General features: G+C 41.7%; 1 protein-coding gene across 1 annotated transcript; it reads right to left on the reverse strand.

The window, feature by feature from the left end:
* Positions 1–5,846: 5,846 nt before the first annotated feature.
* LOC107387854 (ras-related protein Rab-5C) lies at positions 5,847–10,496 on the reverse strand. The gene is made up of 6 exons (XM_015963080.3): positions 10,361–10,496; positions 8,713–9,029; positions 6,951–7,102; positions 6,738–6,860; positions 6,532–6,625; positions 5,847–6,234 (listed from the first exon to the last, which is right to left on the reverse strand). Exons 2-6 carry the CDS (start codon positions 8,879–8,881, stop codon positions 6,119–6,121), a joined length of 654 nt encoding a protein of 217 aa, XP_015818566.3. The 5' UTR covers positions 8,882–9,029; positions 10,361–10,496; the 3' UTR covers positions 5,847–6,118.
* Between the last annotated feature and the right edge of the window lie 2,008 nt (positions 10,497–12,504).

Raw genomic sequence — 12,504 nt, forward strand, 5'->3', positions numbered from 1 at the left:
TGACGTGGATGGCCGCTGCCGTTCAGCTGGTCCCGCAGCGGCCGGGAGGGTCCTTTGAAGTCACGGCCAGGGGCTGGCAGAGGAGGAAAATCCAACTCCAAGGCGCCGAAACGGTTGGACAAGGACAGGCTAGGTGGAGGAGATCGGCGGCCGCCGCCCCGCGTACCCCCACCTTTACTGGACCCAACCTTGACCCATGCACCCTGGAGCAAGGGAGTGGAGCTGAGGGGGGCTTTCGGCTTTGCCCCCAGCTGTAACCAGCGCTCCTCCTCCGCCGCGAATGCTGTGCAGGCCCCCGGCACTCCGAGCCTGCTTGGAGAACCGGAGATGGAATTTGCTCCGGGCTGGCATGAAACGGCATCCGCCAGCTGAGCCCCATCAGTGGTGGCGAAGGTCCGGGAGAAAATGGTGTCCACGTCGCGCTCATGGTCCTGAATTTGGTGGAGCGTGGAGATCCTCTTCTCCAGCTCTACAACTTTCTGGCTCAGCCTCACACAGCCGACACACCCAGGGCTGCAGGTGAGAGGCATGAGGCAGGTGAAAGTGGACAGCAGGTCTTCAGCAGGGCTTCAGGCCGACCAGGGCCAACACACCCACTGCTGACAGCAAATTCACACCTTCCATTAGAGCAGGCCTCTGATTGGTGGGTAGAATCAGCCCACATGGGCTTAAGGCAAGGATGTGTGGAATCAACCGGGCCAGGCTGGGGCCGACTGGGGCTACCCGGCCCGGGCCGATCCGGTACAGATGGGAATGGCCCATAAGACTAGATGGGCATGCCAATTACAACCTAACTTGTGTCATTGCTAACTTCCCTGTACTGCTAACGTGCCTGGCAGAAATGAATTATCCCATTGCAATTTGATTACACTCACAACTTGTCAGATTATCTAGTGTTTATATGCTGGTGATGTTTAAGAGTCTGTTGTCCACTACAAAGGGGCCCCGCAAGTACCTGCAGAAGCAGGACATAGACCTAGTCCAGGCTACCATGTACAAAGACGCTGTCCTTGAAACTCTCAAATCAATGCGGACTGATGAAACTGCAGATCAGTTAGACAAACAGGCCAGATATATTTTTGAGGCCAACAATTCACAAGATGTCTCTTGAAAAAGAAAGCAAAGGCGTTTAGATGACTATGTGGTGGAGCCTACCACAGGCGCAAGATCTCAAGCAAGCTCTGGGGATGACCTGAGACACCACATATTCTACCCATGCACTGATAGAATGCTAAGCTGGAGAGAAGATTTAGTGGTGTTGGCACTGATCTGATGAAAGGCATACAAGCTTGTCATCCAGCAGCAGAGGACTTCATGTCTGGACAATCATTAGAACTAATTGCCAATCACTACAAGATCTCTCTCAGAAAAGAAGAGATTGTAGTTGCAAAACACTTCCTGATGGGGGGGGGGGGGGGGGGGGAGAAGGCACCATTTCAGATGTGGCAAGTCTGTTTCTTCTTCTTAACCCTACCATGTTTCCAAGCCTCAGAGCAGTGTTTCAAGTGGCATTAACCATTCCTGTGAGCAGATGCAGCTGTGAAAGGTCTTTCAGTGCTCTGCGTTGCCTACACACATGGCTAAGACTGACCATAGGTCAGAATAGGCTAAATAGCCTGGCAGTGATGGCCATTGAGAGGGATGCTGTGCATTCTACAGACCATAACAGAGTCATAGACAGGTTTGCAATGATCAAACCAAGAAGGCACACTTTAATGATCCCGAACTCTTGTAAATAAAGTAAAGAAAAAGACGGACTGTGACAAACACAGTTTATTCCAGAACAGTAACTAAAATATGCCACTTTCTGTATATATTTGATTGTTTATTTTACTTATTTCTTTACTTTCTTGCTTTTCTGTGATATTGGAAATAAATACCTACTGAAATATTGTTTGAATTTGCAGTAATTTTGCAACAATGCAATTTTTCAAAATATTCTATATTTCATCTGACAAGAATAAACCCACCTAAAGCTTGGTTTATGCTTGACGCATTTACTTTCCGCTTGGTGATGCGGCTCGCGGATGGAACGCGCTTCACAACTTGCAGCTTTTATGGTTCATGCGGCTTGTCTCTGCGGTGAGCCAATATTCTCCCAAACTGAACGGGGCAGCATGGAGCTCTATGGCATGCATCCAACACTACACCATAGTAGAAGTAAAAATTACTGTTGCTTACAACATGGCATTCCAGCATTTTTTTAACAGCGTCCTCGTCTTTTCCGACAGTGCGAGCTATTTCTCTCCAAGAATTATTAACAACAAGTTGATCACGGTGATCTCTGAGAGCTGAATCATACAAATGTCTGTATTTATGAACCTCTGCCATACTAGTTCTTGCCAGTCCGCCATGTTTTTCCGCGTCCGACTGTCCGCGTGGTTAGAAAATTTCCTAGGTGTGCGGTGCGGAAATTTTGGGCCGTGCGGAGGCACGGTGGAGGGGCGTGGTTGTTAAAATGACGCAATTTCACCATGCGGACCTCGCGGACGCGTCAAGCATAAACCAACCTTAAACGCTGCAGGTTGTGAAGTGCGTTCCATCCGCGAGCTGCATCACCAAGCGGAAAGTAAATGTGTCAAGCATAAACCAAGCTATACTAGTTCTTGCCAGTCCGCCATGTTTTTCCGTGTCCGACCATCCGCATGGTTAGAAAATTTCCTAGGTGCGCGGTGCGTAAATTTTGGGCCGTGCGGAGGCGCGGTGGAGGGGCATGGTTGTTAAAATGTCGCAATTTCGTCGCGCGGAGTTCGCGGATTTGTCAAGCATAAACCAACTTTTAGAAAATTTCCTAGGTGAGTGGTGCTGAAAGTTTGGGCCGTGCGGAGGTGCGGTGGAGGGGCGTGGTTGTTAAAATTACGCAATTTTGCCGCGCGGACGCGTCAAGCATAAACCAAGCTTTAATGAGAATGTTTCTCAGCTGCATTTTAGTCACATCCCGCCCTCACCACGCCCACATACTGCCATAAATAGTCAATGCAAAGTGCCTTGTGGATCTCATGCATATACATAAGCCGGCTGTTGCAGCGCTCCGCCAATGACGATGGCGACCGTAGATCAAGGAAGCGCCATTTCACAGAAGCAGAAATTGAGGTACCTGTGGGTGAAGCTTGGTTTATGCTTGACACATTCACTTTCCGCTTGGTGATGCGGCTCGCGGATGGAACGCGTGTCACAACTGGCAGCATTTATGGTTCATGCAGCTTGTCTCTGTGGTGAGCCAATATCCCCCAAACTGAACGGGGCAGCATGGAGCTCTACGGCATGCATCCAACACTACACCATAGTAGAAGTAAAAATTACTGTTTACAACATGGCATTCCAACATTTTTTAACAGCGTCCTAGTCTTTTCCGACAGTGCGAGCTATTTCTCTCCAAGAATTATTAACAACATGTTGATCATGACGATCTCTGAGAGCTGAATCATACAAATGTCTGTATTTACGAACCTCTGCCATACTAGTTCTCGCCAGTCCGCCATGTTTTTCCGCGTGGTAATTTCCTAGGTGCGCGGTGCAGAAATTTTGGGCCGTGCGGAGGCAAGGTGGAGGGGCGTGGTTGTTAAAATGACGCAATTTCGCCGCGCGGACCTCGGACGCGTCAAGCATAAACCAACCATGAGATGGAGAAATGAAAGGAAGTACTTTTGCAAAACAAATAAGAGAAAATCCACTGAGTGGCACAGCGTTGCTGAAGCCGTGAATGTTTTGAATTCTTCAGAGAGATCTGTGGCGGATATAAAAAAATGGTCCTTTCGGGATTCGATCCCCTGACCTGTCAAAGTCATGCGCGCTAGCCAGTCAGCCAAACAGACATCTCCCGTTTTCATCTAGCAAGGACTCATGATCAATTGGGTCAGTGACAGGACACACTCACAGACGCATGGCAATCTGTCTCAATCTGTTCCCCTCCTGATAATCTGCATTCCGTATTCTGCGCTTCAGGCTGTGTGTGCGCGTGTGTGTACGCGCGCGCGCGCGTGTGTGTGTGTGTGTGTGTGTGTGTGTGGGGGGGGGGTCTTGTTCTGTGTGAAAACGAAGCAGTACAAGTGATAATGCTGCAGGACTTCATAATTTTAGCTAAGTTGTCTTTCATAAATCCCAAAGTTTGCATGGAAAGTTGCTTGCAGTTTTCCAACCCCATTTTGTGCGTAAGCAAGCTTGATAAATGATGCCCCAGATTATGTTAATTAGCACTGTGGGTTTTCCTCATCAACATAATAGTTTTCCTGAACACAAGTTGATCAGGTGATATATATCTTTATGCAAATTCATGAAAACGGGCATAAATCTTAACAAGGTGAGCTGATGAGATAATGCAGAGAATGAAAGCACCCAAATGAATTGTGGGGTAATGATGTGAACACAAATAAATCACAACACTAATGTGTCATTTCCCTGCAGAATTGCTTTTTTCTGGCACTGCCTGCAGGGCTAATTTAACGTTTCTACACAGAAATGAACATGCATGCAACCACAAACACATTATCAACCAGCTGATCTTTTTAGTGCTTGCTGATTACCTTGTTACACCCGAACATGTATGTTTTGTTTCGTCCTTATAAAATATCCTGTGAAAACTGAGAAGCACCCAAACTCATTTAGATATCAGCACAATGCCACCATCTAGTGGTCCAAACTGGTGACAGCAGATGTGTCTGAAAAAGCATCACCGCTACGATTCTTGTAGCTAAAAAGTAATCAGATTTTTCATTTATATAATGAACAAAATTAGAGATTATTTACCACGTTTTTATTTGACTTACAAATGTAATACTTTTATTATTTTTTTCATTATTCCATTTTGTTTCTCTTTGTTGTCTGACAATATGGACATATATTTATATCAGGAATAACGTTTTGATCGACTGATCAGTGAATAATCTAAAGTACAAGAAGGAGCGCTTTTAGTACCGAAATGCTAAACAACAAAAATAAAAGCAGCACACACAAAAGATACATGAGCTAAGACATATTGCATGTTCATTTTTGATTTACAAGCTACTTAAAAAAAAGGTCACTAACTTTTAGGTGTTACAGTGATCAACACTCAATAAATGAAAGCTGTGTTTGTGCAGAAACGTTCCCACATGTGTGTAATATCAACTCATGTCCATATAGGCAAAATTTTGAGGGTCTTTAGAACAGTAATTTTTTTTGGCTTCTTCTCAGGAGTGTGTGCACGCACACACAACTCCTTTCCACCGGGCATGAAAATGAGGGAAAGTGTCTGAGATCCTTTTAAAGCCGTGGAAAAGAAGGCTGGAGCAATCTGGTCAAAGTAAAAATATTTAATTGGTTCAAATAAATGACTAACACGTGTTGGGACTGCTGCGCTAACACATCAGTTAGGCTGTAGGTGACATTGATAAAATCCCAGCAAGGTGCAAAATGCAGTCAGTACAACCTGACCACATTCTAAACTCCCAAGAGCTCGCTGCCTTCCTGTAAACTTAAAACAAGGCAACAAGTCACGTCCCTCGTCTTGGAAACAGATTTGAAGATTAAAAATGTCGCCATCTCCTTACAGGACCTTGGAGTCAATGCATTTTTTCAACAAGTTACCAAAAATGAAACTAGTGTGGGGTAATATTAGGACTTTATACTAGATGAAAGACAATACTATAAACATTAGTTATAGATGGTAATCCAAGGTGCATGAGGGTAAAAATAAATGCTGTGGTTTAAACACATAATCACTTCTGCACCGTTAATAATCAGGTATTTGCAGACTACATAGAGATTAATGTAGAGAAAAATGTGTGTGCAAAATATATACTATATACACATACTCACAACATACAAGCATACAGAGCAACTGGCAATCTCAGTCACACTTCAGAAGGTAAAACATGACCATTTAATCAACTAAACCGAACAGTTCGAGTGACAAAAAAGGACGGACAGTAGAGGAGAGTTGAGGGGTGCTGGGAGTTCCCTCTAGCTTATGATTCTTGTAAAGAGTTCCTTTAACCAAACAGGATCCAGATAATCACATCTGTAACGTGGGGGCATGTGCAGGCGCAGCGAGTAGCTCCGCCGTCTCCTGCCCGTCGAGGTTTTGTCCTTAAAAAGATGTTCCCGGCTCGCTTTGCTCGGTCCATTGTTTTGTTAAACATTAATTAGAACAGCACCTGCTGCCGTGGCTCTGGGGGGCCGAGTTGTTTAGATCCACTCCTGTCCTTGCAGCTTGACCGGATCTGCCCTGAGGGTCGCTCTTTGGTAGCTTCTTTGCTACAGAGAAACAAACATTTAAACAAAACTTTAGCTTAAAAAAATTATGTTCATTCTGCACAAAACATTAAATTTCCCTCGTTTTATCAGACAGGATTCAGAACAGAATGTAATACAGAGTCAGCAGCAATGAGAACTTGATTAAAAAAAATATGAATTTTAGGGTTTTAAAATCTAAATATTGATCACTGGTTACAAAACAACAAACACAGATTTATAACAACATATTAAACAAATTCATGCAAAGCTTTTTGAGGAAGTAGTAAGAAGGCAGATTCCTCTCATACCAGTACTTACCAACAGCTATAAAAACTTCATTCACATTCACAGCAGTTTTGGCTGAAGTCTCCATAAAGAGCAAGCTGCTGTTGTCAGCATACGCCTGTGCCTCCTGAGAATATCAGTTATATAAACAGTACCTTAATCCAGTAAAACACTGATGTATGTATAAATCTAAATAATCTCTTCTTGTTTAAATCAACTTAATCACTGCTTCTTCCTACCTGATGCTCCACAGCTCTCTTGTCTGAGATGTCTGCCTTGTTGCCTGCCAGAGCGATCACTATGTCTGGATTGGCTTGCCTTTGAAGCTCCTTCACCCAGTTTTGAGCACGCTCAAAAGTGTCCTAATAAAACCATAAAACTGCTTTAGAAATGCTGTCCTTTCCCAGTGGTTTAAGAAAAACAAGGTTGGCTTGTCTGCTGGTAATACTCGCTTTGTTGGTGATGTCATAGACCACGATAGCTGCCTGAGCACCTCTGTAGTACATTGGCGCCAGGCTGTGGTAGCGCTCCTGACCAGCTGTATCCCAAATCTCAAACTTCACAGTTGTGTCATCCAGACACACCGTTTGTGTGAGGAAAGCAGCTGAGGAGCAAATCAGAAAGAAGTTTACATCCTATTGCTCACGGTTGATGGGATCAAGTAAATAGACCAGCTTAGGCCAAAATAGCACTGATGAAAATTGTACTCATTTATTTTTGGTCAAATCAAGTCAAATTGGAAAATAATAAAGTAGCTGCCTGAGACCAAAGCCTGGGTAGAGTCTGTCAGTCAAAGCGACATTCACTAGTTATTTCAATAAATCTGCTGTGGCCTCTACTATAATCGAATGCCTAGTTGTTTTCTGTGGAAAAAAGCTCTGGTACTCCTGTTTCAGGAAGTAGGACTTAGCCGAAGGTGAGGGAGGGAGAAAACGGCAGGATTCTGAGTCTTACCCCTTCTTTCCACCGCCCGTGAAAGCATCGCAAAATGGCTGCAAAACGTGCTACGCGGCAATTAGCCGCCGTTATAGTGGATGAGTTCCTTTCCACCGACAGCAAAGTGTCCCAGAAGCGAGGGCATGCTATCATTACATTTCAAGAACTTTATTTTTTACGCACTATTCTTCCAAAACACTTCAAACTCCTCAGTTTAGATCACGCCAGACAGGACGTCAAGCACAAAAGCAGTGTAAAACTTCCGGAAACTTTCAAAATAAAAGTCGCATGCAGGTAAATGTATGTCATTTCCTGTTAAAATCCCCACAGCCAATTTAAACAAAACAGAAATAAACCACAGACCTTTAATGATACATGCAGTTGTCTTTCTCCTTCCTAATTGTTGTGTGTGGATGTCTGAAATCACGCGTGGTGTTGCAATTCTCATTTGTCATTTTGTGACATCACGGTATCAGCTGGTTTCATGTCAGAATTGCTCCCAGATATGGATAAAACGCAGCTATTACGGTGGAAAGAAGGGGTTAATCTCTCACCTCTGATTGGATAACAGCAACACAACTCTTGCACTGCCTCTGCTTGCCATTTGTCTTGGATTAAAAAAATGTAATGTTGATTTTTCATCTCCACTAATAAGACAAGTTGAAGGAGTTCTGCTATGTTGTGGAGTTACTAATGCTAATGGTTAGCTTCTGCTAGCTGAGACGTGCTCTGCTCTCTCCTGGATGCTAAATCAACACAACCTTCCACGTCACAAGCCAAGATGGGCGTAGACCAGTGTGGCTTTTTCTGATCTGAGTTTTCGTTTAGGCGGCTGCTGCAGGAAATATGGATAGAAAACTATTTTCACATTCTGCATGCAAGTGAAGCTCCATGTCACTGATTGTATTAAAAAAAAATTAAAATAAAAAAATCTCCAAAGATCCAAACAGGAGAAACAAAAGAGAAACACATACATGATGTTTCATTAAAGCAAGCCACAATGGATCACATGACTCACAACACTAATTGTTTGTAACTTAGTTACAAATCATGCTGAATAACTCTCTTTTAAGAGATGCCCGACTTTTGGCCCAGGAAACAGTCCATGTTTGAAATAGTTTAGGGAATAATGGTACAAGCAGCTGCTATTTTTAAACCCTTAAGGACCTCTCAAACAGGGTTTTTAGAAATGTTTAACTACTAATGCAACATTGAATAACACATGTAATCAGCCTTCAGGTAAGCAACGATTTACAAGAAAATTTCAAATCATCTTACCGCCAATTGTGCTCTCCTGGAATTCATGAACCTGTCCTTTGACGAACCGCAGCACCAAACTGGATTTGCCCACCGCCGACTCCCCCAGAAGCACCAGCTTGAACTGGCAGATTTTGTTTGGCCCTGCAGTGCTGTTAGGCCTGTTTGATCCGCCGCTGTGCCCAGCCATTGATGAGACAGAGACTGGTCAAGGGAGGCAGGCTGAGATGGTGAAAAACTACAGATCGAGGATGTAAAGTACAGCTCCTAGGAGTGGGAACTCAGTCAGTAATCACACTGGGTCAAACTAACCAAGAAACAATGAAGTGACAGGATCCCTAAAAACAAAACAAAAGATAAACAAAGGTTTAACTTTTCACCATCTTTTCTAGTTGATGAAACATGCACAAATAAACTCAAAATAAAATAGTGACAAACGGCATCTGTCATGCTTTTTTAGTTCCCGACATTCTCTTATAAAATATCAACTGTTTTTAGTTCCTAATGTCTTTCTCCCTCAACAATGCATTTATGATCACATACAAGGAAGTTACACAGCAGATTTCCTTGGTTTATTTATCTTTAGCAGTAATTTTGAGAGAATGCTTTTGAATGGATGGTAGCACCTTCTGAGCTAATGTCCTGCAGAATTTTATGGGCTGAACATCAATAATTAAATTAAATGTTAAACATAAAAAATTAAGTGCAATATTAAATACATTTGCACATAATTATTTTGTTATAACATTCTCAACACACACACACAGAAACAAAATCCAAATTGGTTTATAAGTTGTCAGACTTTCTTGAAATATTTTTAAAAACTTCTAATTTTCAAACATTTTCTTTGTACAGACTGCATTTTCCATCCAGTAATACCACATGTGTATGAAGGAATTTTGCCCAGTGCGTTATTAAATGTGCATTTATCAAATTGGGTTTAGTTTAGTAGTGCCAGGGCTACTGTATATGAACTTTAGGCATTAAATAAATGCATAAATCAAGCAAACACCAGACACAGGGCACATCTATCTACTGTAGGCCAGGTTCTCGCCTAACAACTCATAAGAAATCACCTTGAGGTGTCAAAATATATATTTATTTATCAGTAATTTCACAGATTCAAAATACACGTAGAAACAAATACTGTCTCTGTCACACTTTGCTCGTAACAAAAATCTAAATTAAAATAGGCTCTTTGCCAAATTTCCTCTCATGAGTGCCTAACAACTAGCTGATCCACTGATTTAATGAAGCTTTATATGCTAGAATTAGTCACAGAAACTAAGAATATCACGAAACGGTTAGGTACTGGACAGAAAACGAGTGCAAAGTCCACTTCAGTCCGCCACGAGCCCGATAACATGGAACTGGCAGGATAGTTAGTGTTTTAGCTTAAGTGAACTGAAACTGACTTCACAGCAATTTTTTTTTTATTTGTTTATTGTATCGTCTCAACCGTGGAATCTCCACAGTACACTTTCACACAACAAAGACTCGCTTATGACTTCCATCCTAAACACAAAAGCTGTAAATAAATCGACCACAAAACCGACTTGAGTTATTTATTAACAAGGAACACAACAGCAACAAATTAGCTCTAATGCTATCGATGAGTTAGCAAAGTTACTGCTACCTAAAGGAACAAAAACCTGCTCAGCAATCTTACCGACGACAGCAAACAAAGCTTGGACCCTCACTGCAAAAACACTATATGCCAGTCATTCTCAACAACGCTTGTTTCCCCTAAAACTGTTTATTCGCTTCCGCGTTGAGTGACCAAAACACTTCCTGTATTTCTGAGTCACATGACATAAAATCAAGCCAATCAAATGGCCCAGGCACCAAACTGGGTCAAACTGGTCCAACAAGCAGATTTTCTTCAACAATATATTTTCATTTGATTTTAACATAAAATAAATAAATAAATAAATAAATAAATAAATAAATAAATAAATAAATAAATAAAAAATGTCAACAACAAAAATAAACAGACCTTCCCACCCTGCTACGCTGGATCAACTTTCAAAAACAGAAAGCAAGCAGAAAAGGTGATTCTAAATCAAAATACTTATAATCTTCTAAAAGAAAAGAAACCATCACAAAAAAATTGGACAACTTATCAACATACATATCATTAAAATACAACTAAAATGACAACCATACAACACTGAATTTATCAATTGAGCCCTTCAATGTGTTCCTGATCTTCCCCAGGTGTACATGGGACACAGCCTCCTCAACCATACACTGTCCTCAACCCAGTGATCATATGCTGGCAGGTGAGAGTCTTTCCACATAGACATAATATATAACTCTCAGGGCTGCCAATTTTTGGAGTTTTCCATGCGTGAGAAGGTGGTGGGTGGACTGGGGGCCTTGTATTGCCTCCTGTCCAAAAGATGGTTTTGAGTCTTTACTGCCTGGTAGTTCCAAGCTGACACCTCTGGGAACTGATTTAGTTTTTTTTAAATCAATTTACATAGAAGCTATTGAAAAAAATAATTACTTGTTTCTTTTTAATGAAAACATTAATAAAAAAGATCAGATTTTTTGACACATTAAAAACAATTGTGTGTCATTGGTCAACCTTAACACCATTGGCAATTGGTTTTGAGTATATATACTGTATATATGTATGTATACACCCACACACACACACACACACACACACACACACACACACACACACACACACACACACACACACACACACACACACACACACACACACACACACACACACACACACACACACATCTATCTATCTATCTATCTATCTATCTATCTATCTATCTATCTATCTATCTATCTATCTATCTATCTATCTATCTATCTATCTATCTATCTATCTATCTATCTATCTATCTATCTATCTATATATATATATATATATATAAGTTAAAGTAATTGCATTCACATAGAGACTTCCTTAACCACAAAATCAGAGCGTCTTTTATCTGAAGAAGGTGTGATTTCTGAGGTTTTTTGGTAAAACCTCCTTAACATGTAAACTTCTGATTTGTCAGTAAATCATAAACTAGGATTTAATAAAACTAGAATTCCTTCCTGAGGTGGTTCAGTTTGAGCAGAACTTCGGACTGGCCAACCTAAAGTACAACTTGTTGAACCACCGCATCTTTTGGCAAGCCATCAAAACCTGTTGCACGCCAAGGCTGACACAGCAAACGGTTCCTTCAGAACAAAGCTGACACCGCTTAGATGCAAACAACTACCTGTTGTGACCTGGAGACAACTTGAGACCAGTCTAGTGGTGCTGCGGTTTCTCCTAAGGACTTCGGTGCCTTAGGGTCCACGGACTTCCTGTCATTCCAGATCTGCAACGGGGGTCTCTGATAAAGGGTACGTAGGCGCGACAGATTGCGTCTGAAGCCGTTTTATAAAACATCACTTCTAGTTTATAGCAAACCAAATTCAATCACACTCAGAACTCAGTTTCTTCCAGATACGAGGGTTCTGATAAACATCAAATTCTATCATCACACATCACACTCCAACACACACGCCAACACACATCATTCTTTCATGGTTGTCATGTCTCATAATTTGTTTAGAAAATAAATTTCTCACTTTTGAAAAACTTGACTTTGTCTGAATTAATATGAAGTGTGCTTACGGTCCCTGATGTAGCGGAAGGCAAATGTATTATTTATGTGATATCCTGTATAAATATACAATATTACCTTGCTTGATCTTAATTGTAAATATCAGAAGATTATAGGGCTTAATCAGAAAATTATAGGATTTTTGCTTTATTAAGTAATTATACACGCTTCGTTTTGATTCAGAAAA

This window comes from Nothobranchius furzeri, chromosome 16 (assembly GCF_043380555.1).
Source record: "Nothobranchius furzeri strain GRZ-AD chromosome 16, NfurGRZ-RIMD1, whole genome shotgun sequence".
Classification (NCBI taxonomy): Eukaryota; Metazoa; Chordata; class Actinopteri; order Cyprinodontiformes; family Nothobranchiidae; genus Nothobranchius; species Nothobranchius furzeri.

Bases quoted from the DNA above. Each gene is read 5' to 3' on its own strand.
- LOC107387854 (XM_015963080.3), bottom strand. From the start codon at position 8,881: ATGGCTGGGCACAGCGGCGGATCAAACAGGCCTAACAGCACTGCAGGG. The intron at 6,861-6,950 runs GCGAGTATTACC...TGGTTTTATTAG, and splicing joins TCTATGACATCACCAACAAA to GACACTTTTGAGCGTGCTCA. The intron at 6,626-6,737 runs GTAGGAAGAAGC...TGATATTCTCAG, and splicing joins AGAGAGCTGTGGAGCATCAG to GAGGCACAGGCGTATGCTGA.